Consider the following 24,416-nt stretch of genomic DNA (forward strand, 5'->3'; position numbering starts at 1 on the left):
AAATATGCATGTGTCCTGATCCAGTGTTGTGGAAAACACTGTTATAGTTACAGAGCATAAAGTGCAGGCAGTGTGCTGCAGGCAGTGTGCATGCTCTTTCAGGCAAACCTCCCTGCACCTGCTCTCCACTATAGTGAGGAGCAATGCTCAAAGCTTCATCTCCTCTTTAGACAAGCACCAGACATATTTGTCCGGACAAAGTTTGGCCAACTGAGAAAATTGCAAAGATGGTACGTAGGGGAAAAAAAGAGGCTTGGTGCAGTATGGATTTGTATAAGATTTAGAATGTATTTGATTTTGTTAAATACATACCACATTATAACACTATACTGTTGTTGCAGTTCTCAGTGCTTTTTAAAAATATTTATAATAATACAGGGGTCTTCAAAGTGGGGCCAAGGACCGCTTAGCTGCTACAGTGTTTGAGGAACCCAAACAAAATAATGTTACTCTTATGTACCTCTACATAAACATAATCAGAAAGAAACATTGAAATGTATGTATGTATATAAACGCAAATTTAATTTAATTAAGCCGGATGGACCCCATCTCAAAGGATTCTGTCTTAGACACTGATAAAATAAAATATGTTGGAATATGACTTTATGTTTTGATTTAAATTGTCTGTCATAATAATAATTGAATATGAGAAATATATTGTTTTACTCATAAAGTGAATTGAACTAGAATTAGAACTAGACCCCTGGAACCCCCTCAAGGATCGTTGGTGGTCCCGACCCCTCAGACCTCACTTTGAAAATCTGATTAGAGTCGGTGTAAAGTAATCCAGTGCAACCTGCCAAAAAATACATCTGTAATTTACCCAAGTGAACACATGGTGGCGGTAGTACCACATTCACAAAGAAATTGCATACACACTTGTTACAAAAATGTTTTATTGATTAGTTGCACAGCATGTAAACTCATCCCAGCAGCTTGAATAGATACCTTTTAGTCATTTTAACTATAATACTTCCATGAGTTAGCCTATGGCATAATTCAAACACGACACAAAGTAACAGAACTGACATGAGATGTAACAAACTGATCAACCAGCACCTGTTATAATATAATGAATTTGTAATTAATTTCACATTAAATTATTCATCCCTTGAGATATTCATCAGTGTATGTGCACTCAGGAAAATATTAAGAAAAAGGTGTTTATATTTACACTTCTTTAAAGCAGTTGTGAATGTATAATGGAATAGCGATTTTCTTCCAAAGAGTAGACCTGTTTAGGATAACACTGAGTGATGCAAGGCACAGCAGTCCACCTCTGGTTTTCAGTGGCATTTTCAACAGCTACAGTTTAGTACACACTGAGTGGCACCTAATTTGCCATCAGACATTAAAATGGTGCCACCTTTGAACCCTTAACCACTTAAACCCTATACTTAGTTGACCACATTCCCATGGGCTCTACTAGGCCTCCTCCTGTTTTCACACTATACACTAAATATCTTCGCTTAAAATAGCCGATTTTTCAGATCGGCTAATTTTGCCCAATGTTAGCCCCAGAATAGGGATGCCTAGGGTTCAAGTGGTTAAAATCTCCACTTCAGTTTCAGCCCTCCACACAGCTCCCACCTACTGCGTTGTCGGGGCACATGCAGGAGCGTCCAGACGGTGTCGCTAAACAGAGGTGAGTGCAGCCTCCCTTGTTCACAGCACAGTAGTTTTGTCCTGGCAGGAAATATGACAAACATTAGCTCTTTTATTTTTTTAAAAACATGAAATAAATGATCATTTTGAGAAAGAGGTAATTGAACAAACAGCACCAGAAGAGGTAACTTCAGGCAACATCCTGTTCTTTATTTGTTAAACAGATATGCATAATTGGGGCGGAACCGCATAGCAGACTCCAGATGTTGCAGGGCCCCTTGGCTCTGCATTCCCTGGCTTTATGCAATCTTATCTGGTGGGAGGGTGTTATGAGGATGAGGTCTGTTGCTCCTATCTCTTCCTCACTTCTTGATGAATACTGGTGGCTAGGGAATATCCCCTGTTTCTTTCACACTGGGGGAATAACCAGCAATCGTTCTGCGCTGTAATCTCCTTCACAGAGGTCATGATACAGGGCATCAGCTGGCAATCTACAATAGGTAATATTGAAGCCTGACTCAAATCCCCAAATATGCACGTGCCATGCATTTTCTAAGAATTGCCCTTTAGTGCACAGATGGGTCCATGTGGTTCCATTAGTACACTCTAAATTAACACTGAGGATTTGTCTTAGTGGGTCCCTCATAATCATAGCTAAACATATACATCAATTTAAACAATATTGGCATGAAAGAAATTCAGCCTGCCCTGGGTAAATAAAAGTTGAAAACAAATTCTAAATAACGTTGAAAACACACTGACGACGTTTGGACAACACGTCGTGACGCGTTGAGGGCTATTTACTAATCATTTTTTGAAAGTTTCGCCTATAATGACAAAATATGGACGCCAGGTTGAAAGTGTATGTATATAAGTGGCATACTGTACTATACATACCAGCAGGACACTGGGCGTAGGCTGTGGTGATGCCGTACAGTTTGGTCTTTTTCTGAGGGTGGAACTCGTCTGTCTCTCTCTTAGCATGCCAGTCCACACCAATCACTGCATCCCTATTAGAAAAAAAACACAACAAAACACAAAGAATTTAGCCATCTGGGCTTATCAGACGAAATATCAGCTGCTTTCCCGTGTGTATTGCATAGACAGGTACGTATATGATGGAGGGGAAGAAAAGGGGGCGGTTTAGGCTCTATGGTTCTTAAAATTTACGGACATAGTTTCTTGTGTTAGTACTGCTCAAGTGTCCAGCCTCTCCAGGGAGGTTGAATCCCTGGTGAGATCAGAGGGAGGCCCTGCAACGGGTCACTCACAGACACTCAAGAAACTGAGAAATTGCAAGCAGCTGTCACTTTTTAAGTAGCCTCCTTGACCCCTTCAAATCCCCCCGCCGCCCCCTTTGCCGATGGCAAACATGCATAGATTGAAACATGGGGAGAAAAAAAACCCAGGCTGCAGAGGGGTGGGGGGAGCGTGTTGGTGCCAGTCTGACAGAACATCAAAATCCTCAGTGTAGCGTGGAAGCTGCTTGACCTTTGACCACTTAAGCCCTGTTTTATACTTTCGTCGTACGATGGTGTCACGTGGTGAAAATATCAGATCTACAACTTCACGGCGCGTCACACAGCAACACGTAGTGAGCTTGCAGATAGGCCATTTTCACACATTTTTGAAACATAAGGAAAAGTTTTGAAAACCAAGCCTATAATAATAACATGTCCAAAATACAGACGCCAGGTTTAAAGTGGTGAACCCACCAAGGTGGCACCTTGATAGATGGGACTAGTTGCGTCACAGTTATGCTTAATCATACATAAAGTATTCTTTTTGATGCTGTAATGCCTGCAAAAAAACACTTAAAAAATATTGTTACTTATCACTCAAGTATCAATTCATTTTAACTTTAAGTAATAAAGTTAAAATTACTACACAGGTTAAAGGGTTATATATATATTTGAATATGTGTGTATATAAACGTGACGTATATAGAGCCATACCTCTTCCAGTCAGTGTAGTAAATGTTCTTCCCATATGCAGTAACTCCAAAGGGATACTGGATCCCCTCGATAATCGTCCTGCGGTCACCCTGCTGAGGATTCATGCACTCCAATTTATGTGTCCCTGCGTACAGGAGATTACATCCATTATAAAGGAAGATAAAGCATAGATGCAACACCACACAGATAATCACTTGTGTGAAAGAAACTAACCTGCATCCACCCAGCACAGTAGGGAGCTCTGGTGGTCATAGGTCAAGCCATTAGGTAGACCAAGGTCATCTTTGACCAGCACTCTTCTGTTGGATCCATCCATATAAGAAGTCTCAATCTTTGGGGCATCTCGATTCCAGTCAGCCCAGTATAGGATTCTGTAGATGTGACAGGATTGCAATTAATTTATGGATTTAAAGTTACTTAAAGAATGTAGTGCTGCAAAAAACCTTACAAATGGATCCATGGTCAGCAACCCAGTTACAAAAGATTCAAGGGGTGCCTCGCTTATACGATTATATCTTTTGGTTCACGTTAGCATCAAATGTTACCCACCCATTGTAGGGGTCAGCGATAATAGCACGAGGGTTCACAAGGTCGGTATTTATAATGACACGTCTCTGCGACCCGTCCAGGGAGGCCACCTCAATTCGGTCCTTCATGGAGTCTGTCCAGAACAGATTTCGGCCCAAGTGGTCGATGGTGATGCCCTCAGGGCTGTCCACATCTGTGGAGAGGTTATAATTATGTTGAATTTTCAATTATCTTAATTTGTTACACAATTTCAAAATGTACGAAATAAGGTAAATTAAATTGACCCAGCAACCGAGAAGAGCAATTAATGAGACAGTTTTGAAACGTTTGACTTTTGATCCCACCTGATATGATGATTGGAATGGGCTCTCCACCCTGTAGGCTGGCCTTGCTGATGGAAGGAGAAGTGATGTCCGTCCAGTAGACCATCTTCTCCACACAGTCATAGGCCACGCCGATGATGATCTTCTCCTGTGGAGAGGTCAACAGCCAGCAATCTTTGAAGTGCAGTTTGTTTGATGCAGGACGGTCAGAGAGGTAAAACACTCTGACTCAACAGATGGGACTGTGTTTTCACACGGTCACGTCTAGACATATATCAAAACAAACAAACACAATCCTAAAACCACCCACACCACTGTCAAACTTCAGACCAGCTGGTTTGGAGATATGTGTAACATGCAGTTTATAGTTCCAGTGGTGCTCCGCTGATGCTCGCAATTAGAACAAATGTCACCATGTGGCTCTAATAACGACTAGGTCTCCTGTGGCAGATGGGAAAATCGTGTGCTATAATACAGACTGGCAATTACCGGCAAAGGAACAGAATGGAGCAAGATGTTGAGCTGATGATATACAGACTAGAGAGAAAACCCACACATCACCCCGGTGGTGAAGGGTTTAATTCATTTCTCCAGCACAGGTTTCATAATCACACATGCTCCAGATAGATATACAATGCACTATCATCCACTCAGACTCTCTGTGGCAGAGTTCAACTGTAATACAAAACAATGTTTGTTTCCTCTTGAGAGGCAAAGTGTTTACTGGACAGTCATTGTCTTATGAGAAACATATTGCCAAACCACAGAGAGACCAAAACACAGACTGTGAAATATTCCCAAGAAACCACCAGTGTCTGGGCTATAACACTTCACAATACCCAGTCTAAACAAAAACTATTGTAAATAGAGATTTTTAACGGCGTGGCTTCCCTGTCCAATCTTTACTTGCTGAAAGTAAGTTACTACAGTATGTGTGCAGTTTGTGAACGAAGTAGCGAAGCCACACTATACAGGCTGAATACTTGTGTACAGTACATGTCCTACTGTTGTGATGGTGTAGATCTCAATTGGCCAAATAGGAATCTTTATAAATGCTTCAGCAATACCTAACTTTAAAACTTTAAAAAACTGTAGACCTATGGGCACTACAAGGGAAATAAAGACAGGGTACAACTAGTTCCATTGCAATTTGTTTGTGAACAACCTTGACCAATTCAAACTCAATATAATGAAACCACCTTCAGAAAAACAAAATCAGTTTCCATGAAATGCTACAGCCATCCACATAAATTCCAAATGATAGTTTAGAGGGTATTTAGACAAACTTACAGGTAGATGGAGGACTGCCTTAGCGTCATCTTTCTTCAGTTCGTATCCCTCCAGGGGGATGTGCTCTATCCTGCCACTCTGAGAAAACAATAAGTGTGTTCCTGGGGACAGGGGGTGAACATCAGGTCTGGGAGAGGGTCTCACAGGTGGCACAGTTGGCCGCCCGCCATCATGTTCAATACCTACCAAAGAAAGACCCAACACAAACAGAGTGGTACTTTCTTGAAGAGCATTGTTTTGAAAAACTGATCATTTTAACCACTTAAACTTTAATTTACACTTTATTGTAGGGTGGTGTCTTACTGCAAAAATAGCAGATATTGTAGATCGGCTATTTTATTTATTTTAGACAATAGTTTCCTATAATGACATGCCCAAAATAGGGATGCCAGGGTTAATGTTAATGCATGGACACTTACACATTGGTCTGTTTTCAGGCCCAGAGCGAGACCCATAGATCTCCTGCCCATTGCTTTTCACACACCAGCAACGTCCAGTGCTGCCCATGCACTGCATGGCTTCATATGCCCCGCGCTCGTCACATTCTGGGATGAATTGCCCGACTGGAGGTCTGGGGCCTCGAGGAAGAGAGGCCAGAATTCTGTCCCTGTGTTCTTGACATGGTGTTTTGGTCCTCTCTATAGAGAAAATAATAAAACAAGGAAGTTGTTGAAAATGTTGTATACTAAACTGCTGTATGGAAGCTGCAATGCATAACTTTCTTTGTGTGCATAAAACGTTATTTTAACCCATCTGTAAGGAAACGCAACTGCAGTGGTTGGACGTGGTCTCCCTGCTCTTATATTGAGATATTTAGAATAGATCCTGTGGTCGAATAGGACCACTACTGGTTGACAAGAGGTATTGCATGGAATTAAAAGGACAATATCTCGCCTTCCCAAATGAGCTCAACGTTACAGCTCAACAGTAGACATTTCAGCACTCACGCAGGGGAACCGAGGTGAATCCCAGGTAGGACATGAAAGCTATGGATGCAGCTTTTAAGAAAACCCATATCCTGAAACTTGAGTAAGATATCAATTCCAAACTGAACTGCCCGGCAACAGTGTATTAAAAAGCACGCAGACACTGTATAATCAAGCAAGATGCCAGCTCTGCTTCTCAAGAAGGGATGGCATTCCAAGGCTCTTACCTGAGGAGCATTGGAAGCCGTCGCCATAGTAACCTGGCTTGCACTGGCAGGTAAACGATCCCTGAGTGTTGTAACAGACAGCGTCCTCATGGCACCTGCCAACTGTGCATTCGTCTATGTCTGCAGGCAGGGAAACACAACAGGCAACGGTATGAGTATGAGGGCTACGAGAAAGGACAAGCAACAATAAAACTGAGCACAAAATATCACATACAGTACATGATACAGATGGTCAGGACATTTGACAAGACACACAAGTTCTGTTAGAACCTAGCCAGAAAAGGGATCTAGAACATGATCCAAATAAGCACTTTCAGGACATGCCCCAAAACTGTCTCTTGAGTGGATAACATGTAGATAAACTGTGGAATGAATGGAAAATGTGAATGAGTAGTGCTGGGAGCCTGCCAGGTCAGCATTATGTTGGAACTAGACCTCAGCAGATGTATTGTCCATCTGCGTTTTATGTCCCACTGTTGAATCACACTAGAAACATTGCCTAACTGCCCTCATTTCCCCCCTGTGTTACACACCAACAGCTGGTTTATCAATCTTTTCCTGAGTCTCCTTGCAGTGGAATAAACGAGCTGAACTGTGTGTGTTGAATCTAATGTTATTGCACAAATGATAAATTATATAGGAAATGTTATAATAATATGAACCTCTTTAACCACTTTCAACCTGCTTTGACTATATTTGGCATGTCATTATAAGTGAACGTTTTTGAAAGTTCACAATATGTCGCATCGTGATGCATTGTGTCTACTTGGGCTTTTGTGTGCACCGCAGACAGTTTTAAAGTTGCTTGATTCAACTTTTCTGTAATGTAATGTTGCATCAAGGAGTCCATGCGTGAAATCCATGAAGTCCATTCATGTAATAACTAATGGAAAAATTGAGGTCTCCCCATTCATTAGAAGGACAATATTATTGTTGTTGTTTGAAACACAGATAGAACCGTGCCCACTGATCGCACTCTTTGGACTTGCACCTACTAATAATCGCCTAAACAAAATAACGCTAGATGCCATGGCGTTCACAACCCTGCTCGCAAGACGGATAATACTCTTAGAATGGAAAAAAGCCACGCCGCCGTCACACTTAAGATGGATCAAAGATGTAAGAATGTACTTCCTTAAGCTGGAAAAAAGCCCTAAGAGGTCTAAAAGACCTATTTTATGTTTCCTGGAACCCCTTCCTGAACTACTTGAAAAATATAAATATTCCCCTTGATCGATAGAATGAAAGGGTTCCTTGTTTACTATCTATGCTTATTATCTATCTTGTGTGCTGGTGGCTAGGGCCAAACATTTCTTTACTTCTCTCTATTTCCCCCCCATTAATTTTTTAATAACCTATTTGTATTATAGCATCTGTCTCTGTTACTATGGGAGCAATCACACAGCTTATATTTAGGGTATACTGTAATTATAATGAATTACAGTAATTATTATTTGTACTGTGACTGATCAATGTGATTCATCTCTCTCTTTATATATTGTTGTGAATATGACAATTATGACCACTTCACTCCCACGAATTGACTCCCCATTATATTATTTTATTTTTTTCCCCTGACATTTCTGATTATGATTATGACTATTATTATTATTTACTATATGCTTTATTATATCTATCATGGAAAGCCGCGACCACATTTGTGTAAAATGCTGATTCTGATAACTAAAAAAACATACAAAAAAAGAAGGACAATATTATGTATCTTTTCTACTACAAGAACCAAGCAAACCGTGCCATGACATGAAACCTATTTCACAGGTTCTGGATTTGTTTCCATACGCTATGGATCGGATTCAGATGAGGTTCTCAATACCTAATTTGGGCCCTGCTCAGGAGGTAGAACTAATCCTGAATTCTGGGAACCCAGAACTGAGCTTGTAGATCGGTTATTTTCGCTTTTTGAATGAATTTGTTCTTTATTATGATGTAATTGATTTATGATTTGTTATACTGGAAACGTAAACAAAAACCCAATCACAGAACTTCACGGGTTCAGTAAAGTTTCAGTTTATGGAAGGTTCTGGGTTAACCCTTCCTAGATGAAAGGAGCCATAAATCACCAGAACCTGGGACATGTGCTTTCAATGAGTCTAACGTGGAGTTTGAAGTTGAATATGAGTCAAATATAAAAATATTGAATCAAGCAACTTAAAACTGTCTGGGGTGCACACAAAAGTGTTTTAATGCTATTGCAATAAAAAGGGTGATTTTTTGTATAGTATATACAGGAGATTATGTATGCATTTTGAATGCACAGTCAGGCACGCGGTACACATTGACACACTGGCAGTGAAGGCAATAGGCAACCATGCAAGGCACCAACCTACTCATCGGGAGCAGTTAGGAGTTAATTATCTTACTCAAGGACACTTCGACATGCAGCCATGGAGGAGCAAGGCTACCTCCTGAGCCACTTCCACCCCACATTTGGTACATTAATGATCTCATTCCCTATGCTCTGGTCTATTCTGTACCTGTACAGGATCTGCCATCTCCTTCAAATCCAGGCAGGCAGGAGCAGATATAGTCAGAGTTTCCAATGTAGCGGCACAGAGCTTTCTCGCGGCTGTCACAGTTATGGGACCGTTCTTCACAATGGTCCACATGTCGGTACACCTCTGGAGGAGAGAGAGAGAAGGTCCTGAATATTTAATACAAATGATGCATTACTTCTCTAATAAAGGGTTACTTGATGTATCTTATAATTAAAGTTAAATGTTATGTATATATATCTTTAATACATATACTTGATTTAATATTTTCTCTAAAAAAGTTATTTGTCTTTATTTTATATATTTTTAAATTTTGCTATCAAGTTAAATGTTCTCAAATATAAACTTTAATCAAAACTTGTATCGATCAAAACATCGTTAATCAGTGGTCTAGGACTCTCCAAAAAACGTGATAGGCATGACGGCATCTGACCCAGAAATCTGGCAACAGTTGGGCTCCAGTAACTTTAAGTGTGAATACTTCAGATTCTAAGACCGGTCAAATTTAACGTAATACATCTGGACGTGATGAGACATCACATCATCCCTCATGAAATGATTGGTGCCACATGACAGTGTTTACCCCATAAATAAGAAGAGTTGAAGGACTACATATGCTGGTTCTGTTCCAAATCTACACAATCAAAGTAAGACTGCTCTCGTATGTATTTCTTAAATCAATGTGTCACACATAGCTTACAGGCAGGGAGACCAGACCAGGCCTGACGAGTACTGGCAGATATTTGTCATGCTGTGTTTGTCACGCACGCGCGCGCGCGCACGCACGCACGCACGCACGCACGCACGCACGCACGCACGCACACACACACACACACACACACACACACACACACACACACACACACACACACACACACACACACACACACACACACACACACACACACACACACACACACACACACACACACACACACACACACACACACACACACACACACACACACACACACACACACACACACAAATCAAACCTCTAGACGAATTACACTTTTTACTGTGCAATATATCAAATTATATTACCACTTTGCCCAAGTAGGTCCTACTGTAGGTAGAGTGTGTCCCATACTTGTAAGTACACCTTGTTCACCTAATCATCCACTTGATATTTTAATGCATTTTATTATACTTTATGTTCCTATGCTTACATCAACCACCAGGTGAGAACACATACAGTAATTCCACTTGGCAAGACATAAACATCACTTACCGACGCAGGTCTGCCCATCACTGGCAAATTGATAGCCATCGTTACATTCACAGCGGAACGTCCCTGGGTGGTTGTTGCAGGTGGCATGGGTCCCACAGACTTTAGGAGGCTCTCTGCATTCATCAATGTCTGATAGGGATGTGCACAAAAATCACTTGTAGTACATGTGTTTTGTTATTTTACATCATCATATGTATGTATGTTCACAATTGCTATGTTACATCAATGTACTCTCGGTACTTAAAAGTACTATGACCTTTGAAGTCTGGCTTTGTAAATCAAAAGCATGTTATTATCTTAATTACCGATTTCCTAATTACAAATCTTTCAAGATCTTTTTGGTATCTGAAAGACAACCTTCCTGTTTCTACTGTATGTGCCCTGGAGCCTTTCCTGTCTGGCTTCTAGCCCAAATAAAAGCTCAAATCTATAGATAGTGTGGTGGGCGTGAATGCCAAATTGGATGCGTTAACCTTTGGTCAATATTTGGTCTAGTACCGTAAGGACCAATGGGAACTAGGCTCTGTTTACAATGTGACCTCCTGTCTTAATTATCAAGAGTGCCCAGTTCCCCAGGAAGGAAGACAAGGCCACTTATTTTGATGGGAGAATGATGGCTCTGAACAGATACAGACTTTCTTACTTATTTTTCAGACAAAAAGACACTGGGACATTTTCTGGAACGCACTGGGACATTTCTCGAACCCACAAAATCAACAGGCTATCGCTAATTAATTAATGAATTCCCAAGACTCTTGGGAATTGAAGTGGGAATGATTAGCGGATCTTCAGACATCACTTCAGACTGACACAAGTCTGTTCACATTTCCTCGTGTCAATGAATCATACCGTAGCATGTGCGACCGTCTCCAGTGAATCCCGCAGCACACTCGCAGGTGAACTGGTCCCCTTCTCCAGGTCGGCAGACGGCGCTGGTGTCACAGCCGTGTCTGCCAGTGAAACATGGGTTCTCCTCTGGCTGTCCTCCTGGACATGGATTATGCATATTAGGATGCTGTTAGCAAAACCTTTGTTAGTAAATCATGATCATCCTCATGCCACTTATGTGATGAAATGATAATGCCCGATTTATACACGGTTGCGCATCGTGTTGTGCAACAAATATAGCCGATCCACAAGCTCAGCAGGGGGACAATTCAATCTCTTAGCTGAGAGAGAGAGGTGAAGCTGGGACCCCAACTACTGTTGTATAAAATTGTGTTGCATATTATTATGATTTTAGAAAGCCTTCCATGCAACTTTCAAAGCTAGCCCACCATTGTGTCTCATCAGTGTCTGTTGACCGTTGAGAGATATGAGACCAGCTTGGAAGTATTCCACAGGTTTTTCTTTTAAGTGCTTATGGGTTGCCTCCAAGTGATGCTGCAGCTTTGATGGCTTCATAGATTATTTTGACAGCACTATCATCAGTGTTGTGTAAACTAAATGTTTGTTGTTTGTTTATTTACACATTATCTTTGGCTGATAATATGTTGGATTCATGTCACTGTGTAATTACATAACTTTTTTGTTTGTTTGTTGCAAAAACTAATTGTTCCTATCCCACACACATTTGTCAGTAAATATGAGGTGGTACCAGTCCCAGAGACCGCGGAGACCCATGAACTTGTGGATCAGTATAAATCAGGCCTAATTCACCGCAGTCACAGCAACCTCCCACAGTCACTCCCACTTTGTCCTAATAGCGGAGCAGCCTCGTCGCCGGGGCGTGGGAGGTTGTAGGCCAGGAAGGAAGTGGAATCAGACTAAAAACAGGAACTCTAAGAGGACAAAAATAACCCCCGATGACCTCACCGTTGATGTCTCCGATCTTGTTGGTCATGGCGTAGCGGATGAGGTGTTGGTTGCTGTCATACGAGACAAAGACTTGATCCACGCTGAGCATCTGGGTGGGTCGCACTTCCCTGGCGGCTTCATCGTGCTGGCAGCTCTGGAAGGTGATGGTCTGGCGCCACTGGAACGATTTGGTCTCAGTGGAGCCGTCAGGAAGGCTGACTACGTACTCCCTAGTGGAGGAAGAGGTGACCACTGAAGGAGAAGATGGAAGGCTTAACCACATAAGCTCTACACAGTATATAGTGTCATGCAACAAATAGCAAAAACAGTTCATCTACAAGATGGGTTAAAGAAACAAGCAGTTTATCTGATGTGCAGCTTGTTCTGAATTATCTTAGGCCACGAACAGAATAGGCTTTGTAAAGATTATGAAAGGATAAATAATGAGATAATAATGATATTGCTACTGGAGAAATATTCCCATCCAAACCGCATATCTTTCGTGAATGTAAAACATCCATCTTTTGTTTGGCATGACATTAATCATGTCAACTTCCCCATATCATAACATTTGTAATACAGACCTACATAAGAGAGAGAGCGACTGCTACTATCATCAGAAATGTACGTTTAGTAGTTAAGTGCCCGGGTGGCCCAGGTATCCAGTATATAGTATGTTTTTTAACCACTTTAACCAAGGCATCCCTAGTATTTTGGGCATGTCCTATGTCCAAATGTCCTAAAATAACAAAATAGCTTATCTACAAGCAATGTCGCACGTTGTTAACTTGTAGTTTGACTATTTTTGAAAGATTCGTAAAATGTTTGAAAAATGTTTGAAAATAAAAACAGTTTAAAATGGAATTTCTTCAACAACAGTGGTTAACCGTCTGTGTCTTACAGTTGTTGCTGTACTGGTAGATCTCAGAGTAGGGGTCGATCTGCACTGTGGAGCCGACAGGCACTTCAGGGAGCCTGCCTTCCAGGGTGGTGCTCACCGCCAGGTGGTCGTGCTCGTCAATGCCTTTGAACTCCTGCCTGATGGTGAGCTTCTCATTCCCTGGCAGAAAGGTCACCTCAGCTTGGCGTGTGAACTCCCCTCCTACAAAGAGACAGAGAGTAGGAGGTTGACACTAAGACAAACATATCGTGGCCCTGAGTGAACTTTGGCCCGCCGTCCACTCTCTGAGCTGGGGTAATGTGAGGGGAATTCAAGCTGGACAGAGTTAAGTGGAACTGTGTGGCACAGTGTAGTTGCAATAACAGTGTTACATGTTTATTACATATAATATATATAGTACAAATCAATCTTATTAGAATGTTATGGAATTCATAATATCACATTATTGTGACATTATTGTCACCTCTACCCACCCACTCATGGCCCATTGGCAGAAATCTTTCTCTCACCAATGATACTGAAGCCATTCTTGAAGCCAGGTTGTTCCAGAGCAAAGGCCCACCCAATCACGCCACCAAGGGCTGACAGTGGCATGAGGGAGTGACCAACTTCATGCGGGATGTCGCTGATGGCCACGTAGGAACGTCCGTCATTAACCACCACATATGAGTGGAGATCATTGCTGCTGAATTCCACTGGCGTAGGAGAATTGCCCACATACAGCTTTCCAGAAACTTTGCCGTTCATCCTCTGGGGTTTCCCTGCAAAGATAATAAAAATAACCATAGTTACAAATTGTAACTCTGGTACTATGAGCACAGGCTCTATCTATACTGATGTAGTGGAGTCGAGAACCCACTACATCATGTGATATTAATGTTCGCATTTAGTAGTTTCGGTATATTTCAATATTCAGTATTAAACACAATATCAAATCAAAGGCCCTTACCTTCTGACACACACTGTATTCCATTGCCATAGAAGCCTGGCCTACAGTGACAGCAGTAACCACTAGAGTAGTCCTTGCAGTCAGCAAAGGTGGAACACTTCTTTCCACTGTTAGCACATGTCCCAAAGTTGTATGAAAACACTATAAGGGTAAACAATAGTCAGAGTAAGAAAATTACAGCTATGGTAACTAATTGATACCTGTGTTAGGTAATACAGTATTTTACTGCATTGATAAGACAAATGTGCATTTCAAAGCAGTGTTTAGGAATATATGTCAAACTGTCGGAAAATTGTATCATTTGTTTCTTGCTCTTGTGGACGCACCATCTACATTTATATCTCCATCCTCTACCTCCAACACCTCAGCATTCTCAGGTTGATAGTTGGGTTGCTGATGATGGGTTAACTGGTGAACTAAGACCTGGCCCTCTGGCTCGTACTGAGGGAGTTCCACTTGCTGTCCTCCATGGTATACAGGCCTCTGTGAGTCAACGGCATCATCCGCGTAGCCCTCGGGGGCCCTCCGCTGTGGGGGGGAGGCATCAGTTGGCAGGTCGGTGACCTCACCCGGAGCCACGTTGGAAAAATAGGGAGACGTGCCAATCTCGTATACCCATACACCTCGCACGCCAGAGTTGGTTTCCCTAGGGAAGGAAAGGAAACCTTGTGAGGTGGGAAAATATCTTCCAGTCATTATAACCATGTCTAGCTAAATATTTGAGATAATAGTGAACCCCAGCGATTCCCAACCTTTTCTGAATCAGGGCCCACTTGAAAATCTCGAAAGCGTTCACAGCCCAGATCTGACCACTTGTGTTCAAGTGATCACATGGGTGGGCCGCATGCATTTTCAGAGCATGTTTCATTTAATGATTAATCAATTGATTATGTCCCAGCTTGGATCAATGGAACTAACGTGGTATACTTTAAGTTCATATTCATTGGTATCACAATGAAAACTCATTTCGTTTAAAGGACGACTTCACCCATTTTCAACCTTCTCACCATCATCTTCATATAATTGGTCCTCAGTAATGCTCATGATATTTTCTACTCAGTCCATGTCTCATAGGAGGGATGTGGACACTTCAGAAACCCGCCTACCAGTGACATCATCGTTAGGCAAGATTTCATTTCATTTTTTTTATTTTTATTAATGCGAGAACAATGGCTTCCATTATAGCATGCTAACTTTCCAGGAATATAAAGCATGCAGTTTCTATTAGCTTGGATTCCCCGTCGATGATGTCACTGGCAGGCGGGTTTCTGAACTGTCCACAGCCCTCCTCTGAGACACAGTGTGAATAGACAAAAATGGTGCCATTTCATAATGAGCAGCATTAGTGAGGACCAATTATATAAAGATAGGTTGAAAATGGGTGAAGTCGTCCTTTAAGTTTTGAAAGAAAAAATACGATGACAAGCTGATTTTTCTATCTCCTCTGGTTTTTATTATTATTTTTTGTTTGCTTTATGATATTTGATACTGTCTGAAAGGTGTTGTGAAAAGAAAAAAAAAAAGGAAAATAAGAGAATGTTGAGTGTTGAGTAGTGTACCATTCTGGGAAAGGGGTGGGGGGAGGGCATGGGAGGACTGTTTTTGTTTTTTTGTCTTATTTCTGTTTTGTTTTTGTGTATTGTGTCTTTTTCTTTATTTTTTGTATTTTTTATTATGTCTTGTTTACAAAAAAAAAAAAAAAAGAAGAAGAAATGTGATAATGATAACGTTGTACATTGTCAATAAATAAATCATTATAAAAAAAAAAAAATACGATGACATAATTTTACATATTTTTTTTACTTTAAAGTTATATTATCATTAAACTCTTATCAATATCAATATCCTCACAGCCCACAGGTTGAGAATCACTGGTGTACCCATGGGTAACCGGAACGCTCGCCCCCAAAACACACTTGCCCCCAGCGGTTCCTGTATTCTTGCATTCGTTTTACTGTGGTTAAGGTTAGGAATAAGTTTAGGTTTAGGCATAGTTTTACTGAGGTTAAGTTTAGGAATAAGGTTAGGTTTAGGCATCGTTTTACTGAAGTGTTAAGTTTAGTTTAGGCATTGTTTTACTGAGGTTATGTTTAAGAATACCTGGTGGTTCCGAGGTCGCACGAGGATTTGACCCGGGGCGAACGTGTATTGGGGCGAGCGTTCTTGCATTCTACCCAAGATAATTGGTAGTGAAAACACTTACTCTGCTAAAGCCCTGACAGTTGACTCATCCTCAGTCGTGGTGCGGTAATAAGGACCCTGGCTGGAAAACAGGTAGCCCTGAACCAGACCTTTACTGAACCCGGCCTGCATGGGCACGCTAATGTCCCCTGCTGGCGTGGAGGCAAACTGTATCCCATCGCGAGGGTAAAGCACGATGGCGTATGAGGCGGTCTCCAAGGATGCAATCACTAGCTGGAAGGTATTTCTCTGTGTAATAAAATATAAAAAAGGAAATAAATGATCAATCACAATGAGAGGCTTGCAACCCAGTCGTCAAAAGACCAAGGTTCAGTCAGACTGTATGGGTCCATTTGATTCCTAACTATGAATCATTTAGCTGGGGACCTCCTGGAACCCCCTCAAGGACCCCTTGGGGTTCCCGGGCCCCAGGATGAGAACCGCTGATCTAAAATAGACCTCACAAACGGACATCTGACTCAGTGAGCAGGTAAAGCTCAGAATGTCTCTTAATTTATAAACTCACCCCCTTGTCAATGTCATCTCCTCTGTTTGGGGCATTATGGGTGGCAACATCAACCCAGGTGATCACTATTACATTGGTGGGATTAACTTCATCGTCCTCTGGAAAAGCATGGTTGATGTAGTCGGCTGCCTGTTGCAGGATCGCTGGGCTGCTGTCCTGGCGGAAGAAGACCTTCCCCACGCCATCACTGGTGTCCAGATCTCCTTGCAGAGCTGCAATCATTCTGAACTTTGGGGGCATTTTGCCAAGATATGTGGACTCACTGGATGGTTGCTCCGTGGCAATGAAGCCATTGGTGTTAATCTGAAATTTTAAAACTCAAGTTAGTAACACTATTAACTAGGTGAAAGGCCTGGAAAAAAACAGCCCAGTCACAGAAGCAACCTCCCTTCACCAGCTGCCTGTATGTTTTAGGATTCATTTTAAGATTTAGTTACCCTTTTTATGGGTTAGCACCTGCATGCTTCTCTGACCCTCTTAAAATATACGTCCTCTCAGATCAGCTGACCAGTTGTTGCTTGTCATCCCTAAGGCTCAAGCACATGGGGAAGTGAGCCCTCACAGTTGTAGCCCCCAAACTATGGAACAAGTTGACCCCCATGTCTAATGAATAATTGAATAATTCTTACTCCTCGTCTTTTAACCAATTTGAGAGTTGTACCTACACGTGTTTTATTGACTGTATAGCACTTTGTCAACTCTGTTGTTTTTAAATGTGCTTTATAAATATAGTTGGACTGGATTAAATATTTCAAAAAGTATTTGATATTCACAAATAAGGCAAACATTTTAAATAAACATTTGAACGAAGCTTCTCTGCGAAAGAAAGTATGATAAAGCTAGAGAGAGCCAAAGATTTAAGAATAAATAAATAAAGAATAGTTATGGAACAGTGAGAAGAATATTACTGGGCTCTCTCCATTGATCGAGAGACCGTTAATAAGAGCACAGGTGGTTGTGACACCATATGATTTTTAAATATTCATTCTAATGAAACTAGGATATCGCACCCACAAAGGCGAACTCTGTGTGACCCACTTTGATCTCTATTTCGAACTCATTAGACTAATGATCCAAGTCAGCTGCTATGGCCCACAACAGGCACTAATGAACAAACAAGATGTCATTTCACACACACTGTTTTACACACAAGTTTAACATGAACACATGCAGGGCTTGTAAAAAAAAAAGGGAAAAAAAGAAAGAAGCTGGGCTCATGTCAAAAACACACTCTGCAACAAGGGCCTCCTCCACTTCCTGACCAAGAGAGGGAAAACCAGAACACTATTCCTGGCCAGTTAGTTCCATATGCCTGATTTATGCCCTGTCGTATGACAGTGTCGCGCACCGTAAATAGCCAATCTACAAGCTCACAACATGTCACAGATGCGACGCGTTGAGAGCTTTTAGATCATCTATTTTCGTCTCGACACCGTGGTGCGACTAAGTATAAATCAGGTCATACACAGTTTCCTGTCCTTGCCCCTGACAGCCAGGCCCAGAGATCCAGCAGATTATTGCACACAAACCTTCATCACAGGAAGTTCCTGCCAAAATACAGGATGGAGTTGGGAAAACTTTCTGGTGGTGTGAGTGACCCCAGTCTAACCGTAAAGTGTTGTAGTCACTTTCATTGATCCTACATGTTAAAGCTGCAATCTTATTTTAATCAATAAACGTTATTTTAGCCAAACTGTATGGTATGTAATGTTATAACAAACAATATAACTAGCACATCTGCAGTGGTTGGAGATGGCCTACCTACTATGCAGTTGAGATATTTAGACCCTGGTGTCGTCGGGTAGGACAACTACTGGTTGACAAGTCGTACTGCCTGAAGCTCATACACTCAATATACGTATAATAACAGGGATTCTGTCTTTGAAGAGCGGTGTAATTTTGTCATCATGCAGGAGTGCAAGGTTCAAATCCCCGGTGGGGGTAAGAGGGACAAGTTATGGACTGAGTCTCTGCAGCTTTAATGTACCATATAAAGTGTATGTTCATACCAGCCATTGGCAGTCACATTCATGGGGAGACAATGAAACCTAAAATTATCAAAGGAAGTACAGCATTTCGTCATGTAAACATGGCAGAGCTCATTTCTGCTCCAAAGGAAAATTAAACATTACCGTTCCCCCACAGGGCACAGACAGTTCAGGGCAGGCACTGGCTGTGTTTCATAGACCACATGAATGAAAGAATTCTGCAAGCTGTCCTGACTGCAGTAGAGAAATATCTTTGTGGTGAGTGATGCAGGCCTAATTGGGGCCTACTCTCCAAGTGAAATAAATAAATAAATAGCTTCCCAGTCTGCCTGTCATAAGGAAGAATTAATTGCTTTACTCTTAGCCAGCCTAATGCTTTAACCAGGACAACTTTAAGATTCCCTCTTCTCCAGGAGCTGGGGGCTGTCTCTCAACATGGTTAAGTTGAACCTACTGTTTGCTGAATGACCAATAACACTGAGGTTAACCACATGAACCCTGGTGTCCCTATTTGGGGCAATTTTGTAATTATGATAATATTAATTATCATTATTGTCTCCGCCAGGCCGAAATTTGATGTTTTGCCCCCTGTCCGTCTGTCCGTCCGTCCTTCCGTCCGCCTGTGTGTCTGTGAACAGCTAATCTCCGGCACTGTTGGCCCAATCAACGTGAAACTGTGCGCACACATTCCCTGGATGCCAGAGCAGAACCTCTGCCCCGGATTTTTCACATCGGCCTGTTATAGAGCCACCAGGAGGCAGATTTTTTATATCCCTCCTACAGATTTTGTCCGAACATCACGCATATCGGTCGGTACACAGTATCTCTATAGTCATGTGATCAAGACGGATCTGTCCGATTTGTCATATTCCATCCTGATTGGCTAAGATTGGCTTCCAAAGTTTGCACTAGTGTTTGCATCAGTTTTGATCAAAATGCCTAAAATCTAGAACGCAGCCTGCGATTGCCGTGGAACTTTGCACGCACTTTCGCACTAGGCCGAGGAACAAATGCCACCATACATTTTTCAAATCAGCCTCATGGTGGCACTATAACAAGCCGATTCACATTTTTACCTATAACTGGACTGATCCACATGAAACTGTGCACGCACACTCCCTAGAAGCCAAGGAAAAACCTCTGCCCTGCATTTTTCACATCAGCCTTTTATAGCGCCACCAGGAGGCCAGATTTTGTCCAAACATCACGCAAATCGGTACACATTATCTCTATAGTCATGTGATCAACACGGATATGTCCGATTTTTCATATTCCATCCCGATTGGCTAAGATTGGCATCTTAAGTTTGCATGAGTGGCTCGTTTTGAACAAAATGCCTCAAATCATCAACACAGCGTCCGATTGACGTGAAACTTTTAACGCACATAGCCACTAGGCCAAGGAATAATTTAATTTAATTGAGTTATAGCGCCACCAGGAGGCCGATTTTTGCAAAATATTTTTTGTAATATTACTCCTACAGATTTTGTCCAAACAATAGGCAAATCGGTACACATTATCTCTAGTCATGTGATCATGGTGGATCTTTTCCTATTACATCCCGATGCGATTGGCTAAGATTGGCATCTAAAGTTTGTCAGAGTGTTTTGCTTTTAACAAAATGCCTCAAATCAAGAACGGAACGCTTGCAGACACAAAACTATATTCTACACTCCCACAAAACATAGTGTCTTCATCAACATGGATCCCAACTTCTACAGATTCCACTCAACTCTATAATGACTGAATTCCAAACATTTGCTGGCCCACAATAACCTACCTGACCTGTGCTCAGAGGAGCACTTTTTCTAGTTATTATTAGATTACATTTTTTTCAAAAATAGTGAACAAGGCATCACATCACAACACGTTATGAGCTTGTATATATCAGCTATTGTTATAGCTGATATATACTGTTCGTCATACAATGAATTAGGGTTTGAATTCAGCCATCAGCCATGAATTCAGCCATCAACTAGAAAGGGGTGCCAGGCTGGGTTGCCTACCCAGGGCTGTGTAAGTTGCAGCTGTCAGGACCCAAGGAAACTGTGTGGGGGAATGGTATTTCTACGAGTTATGTCGATAAATGCCACTTCCCCCCAACTGTTTTTGTTTTGTTAGTTTTTTCTAAATAGGCCCCTCCTGCAAACTTTGGATGGCAATTATAGCCAATTGGAATGGAATATGAAAAACCTGAATGATACATGTTTATCACTTGACTCCAAAGATAATGTGTAGCGATCTGTGTGAGTTTTGGAGGAGAGCTGTAGTAGTAGCAAACTACATTTAGCACTTTGAAGAAAGTGCTAAATGCAGCAAATCTAGTTGGGGCAAATGGGCGTGGCGGCCGTGGCCTCTATGGATAGTTGGGTCAGGATCCAAGGAATCGGGGGGTTCAAGAGTTATAGGCCAAAATGTAAAGTGACCTGGTATAGCACCACCATAAGGCGGATTTGAAATATTTGGGGTAGTCATAGACTGCCTTGGCCTAGCCTGGTAAATGCCTCCGGATAGATATCCGGAGGGAGGGGTTTACCATGCTAGCCTTGGCCCACCGACGCTGATTGGTTCTGGCCTGGCAGAGATAATGATGGAATTGCCTTTAACTCATGACTGGCTGCAAGTTAACCATGTTACTATTTAGGCCAGTAAAAGATAGAACTGAGTGACTATTTACTAGACTGAAGGTATTAGTGGAAAGCAATGACATGGGCCTTTCTACTTCAAAATACACTGCCAGAGGAGTCCGGGCAAATACAGAATGCCCGATTTCAATGGAAATACCTATTGTATGAAATTACACTCCGATAGCATAATCACAATCCATATAATCTACAACACAATTAGAACAAAGAGGCAGCATTTTTCTTTGAAAAGGAGAATCACAGGGGATAAAGGGTTATTTGTCCACACAACACAATAGTGCAGCTTTGGGCCAAATGTTGCCATTGCTTTATAGGTAAATTAATCATTCTACACAGGACAGTGAGGACACAATCTTAAGATTTTCAATTCTAAACAATCACTTTATCTCCAGAAACTACACAAATATATTTTAGAAAGAGTTTGAAAATGTGTTTAGATATCAGAACACATTTCTGCCTTTTTTGGCAGCACATGATGACAGCAGGCTAAAGTGAAAGTATACAGGCTATCACTCAGTATAACAACACTTAGCTTAATTCCACCAGAATTTCCACAGAACCACGAGTGTGTGTAATTCAGATCATGGATTGCAACATCGGGGCTTCTAAGAACTTTGGCCCTTGGTCATGGTCAATAGTAAAACGATAACCCCCCTGGGAAGCTGTGGGAATGCACGGCCAAACATGCATTCCACAAGGTATTGAAGCCAGCCACTAGCCTATGATAAACAAATCAGAATTTCTGAAAAGTAAAAGAGAGGGAAAAAGAGTATGCACCCACAACAAATAGCTACGGCTACACACATTTTATTGCACTTTTAAAATGTAATTATAAGATAACTCAAAATGACAGGCTGCTGTGGGTAACCGGAAGTCTCGCCCCAAAACAAGCTCACCCCCATTCTTTTAAGTAAGTTGAGGTTAAGGTTAGAAATACATTTAGGGATAGGCATAGTTTTACTGAGGTTAAGTTTAGGAATAAGGTTAGGTTTCGGCATAGTTTTACTGAGGTTAAGTTTAGGAATAAGGTTAGGTTTAGGCACAGTTTTACTGAGGTTAAGTTTAGGAATAAGGTTAGGTTTAGGCATAGTTTTACTGAGGTTAAGTTTAGGAATAAGGTTAGGTTTCGGCATAGTTTTACTGAGGTTAAGTTTAGGAATAAGGTTAGGTTTAGGCATAGTTTTACTGAGGTTAAGTTTAGGAATAAAGTTAGGTTTAGGCATAGTTTTACTGAGGTTAAGTTTAGGAATAAGGCTAGGTTTAGGCATAGTTTTACTGAGTCTAATTTTAGGAATAAGGTTAGTATAGGCATAGTTTTACTGAGGTGAAGTTTAGGAATAAGGTTAGGTTTAGGCATAGTTTTACTGAGGTGAAGTTTAGGAATAAGGTTAGGTTTAGGCATAGTTTTACTGAGGTTCATTTTAGTAATAAGGTTAGATTTAGGCATAGTTTTTACTAAGGTTACATTTAAGAATAAGGTTAAGGTTTGGCATAGTTTTACTGAGGTTAAGTTTAGGAATACGTTTAGGTTTACGTTTAGGAATAAGGTTAGGTTTAGGATTACTGAGGTTACGTTTAGGAATAAAGTAAAGTTTAGGCATAGTTTACTGAGGTTACGTTTAGGAACAAGGTTCGGTTTAGGCATAGTATACTGAGTTTACGTTTAGGAACAAGGTTAGGTTTAGGCATAGTATACTGAGGTTACGTTTAGGAACAAGGTTAGGTTTAGGCATAGTATACTGAGGTTACGTTTAGGAATACCGTTCTGAGGTCACCGGATTTGCCCCGGGGCGACTGTGTGTTGGGACGAGCGTTTTGGTATTCCTGCTGTGATGTCTGTTTATTTGGGTCCGTGGGTGCTTTAAACAGCCTATATATAATATATGCGCAATAGCGCAACAAGGATACTCCCTTTATAATAACCCATAACACGCGTTCAGTTGTATCAAAGTGCTCAAAGAAGATAGTTTAGCTAATAGTTAAGGTGAAAACTTACAAAGATGCTTTCGAAAGTTCCATCATAAAACAAAACGGGGCTGTCCACAGAGAGCTGGTGCGTCTGGTCGTTCCCCTGCTCCAGTAACTGGTCTCTGGCGCTGTAGCCAAACGGGAAAAATTGCGTCCGTGTGATGCCTCGCACCGATCCCAGAAGTCCCACAGCGAGAGACACACACCAGGCCACCAGGCATTGCTTTAGATGCCAACCCATTGTGTCTGTGACTCAGGCCGTTTAGAAAGCAAACCGCTGGGCAGTCGGCAAAGCTTTCTCAACGCCAGGTGAACGGAGAGTGACGCACAGTCTTCTCTATGCGGACGGTTGAGTGTAAAGTAGACGCACACGGGGCGGAGTTGCGAGGGGCGCGGACAATCAAATAGCAAGACATTCTTCGAAAGAAAAAATGATAAGTATGCTGTTGCTTTTTTCCGGTCCCCCCCCCCCCCCCCCCCGAAATTAAATTCTATTGCACTGATTCAAAACTGGTGTGCTCGAGCTTAGCTGTGGCAAACCAATAGATAGCTGCGGTAAACCAATAGACGGTTAGTGTGATAGCTTTTGGCTATTATGGCCTACCACGTTTGACAGTTTTTATGCTGTTAACCATGCTCTTAGTTCAGTTTTGGCTACTTTCCAGGCCAATACAATGTCTTAAAAAAAAACACAGTCAGACATTAAGCACATACATCACCAAAATGCAAAGTCCTTTATTCCGAATAATTTTCAATAGGCCTATATTACAGAAGCAAAGGCATTCCAGTTTCAGGACCCAATATTGGTTTGCTTGGGATAATTGCATGGCTGAAATAAGCTTTCTCTCCCTCCCCCCTCGCTC

General features: G+C 41.6%; 1 protein-coding gene across 1 annotated transcript; it reads right to left on the reverse strand.

The window, feature by feature from the left end:
• Positions 1–878: 878 nt before the first annotated feature.
• Positions 879–23,913, reverse strand: nid1a (nidogen 1a). The gene is made up of 20 exons (XM_080449003.1): positions 23,582–23,913; positions 16,953–17,255; positions 16,449–16,675; positions 14,572–14,891; positions 14,246–14,386; positions 13,806–14,057; positions 13,297–13,497; positions 12,414–12,647; positions 11,448–11,585; positions 10,599–10,727; positions 9,350–9,493; positions 6,855–6,974; positions 6,121–6,339; positions 5,702–5,883; positions 4,433–4,559; positions 4,110–4,281; positions 3,774–3,931; positions 3,561–3,684; positions 2,503–2,615; positions 879–1,686 (listed from the first exon to the last, which is right to left on the reverse strand). Exons 1-20 carry the CDS (start codon positions 23,792–23,794, stop codon positions 1,568–1,570), a joined length of 3,636 nt encoding a protein of 1,211 aa, XP_080305129.1. The 5' UTR covers positions 23,795–23,913; the 3' UTR covers positions 879–1,567.
• Between the last annotated feature and the right edge of the window lie 503 nt (positions 23,914–24,416).

Source organism: Gymnoscopelus braueri, assembly GCF_963280865.1.
Source record: "Gymnoscopelus braueri genome assembly, chromosome: 14".
Classification (NCBI taxonomy): domain Eukaryota; kingdom Metazoa; phylum Chordata; class Actinopteri; order Myctophiformes; family Myctophidae; genus Gymnoscopelus; species Gymnoscopelus braueri.

What these genes read in the sequence shown, in the direction of transcription:
- nid1a (XM_080449003.1), bottom strand. Translation starts at nt 23,794, where the DNA reads ATGGGTTGGCATCTAAAGCAATGCCTGGTGGCCTGGTGTGTGTCTCTC. An exon ending in CAAGATCGGAGACATCAACG is followed by an intron (nt 11,586 to 12,413) that starts GTGAGGTCATCG and finishes ATCCATGTCCAG; the next exon opens with GAGGACAGCCAGAGGAGAAC. An exon ending in AGGCAGTCCTCCATCTACCT is followed by an intron (nt 4,560 to 5,701) that starts GTAAGTTTGTCT and finishes ACCTCTCCACAG; the next exon opens with GAGAAGATCATCATCGGCGT.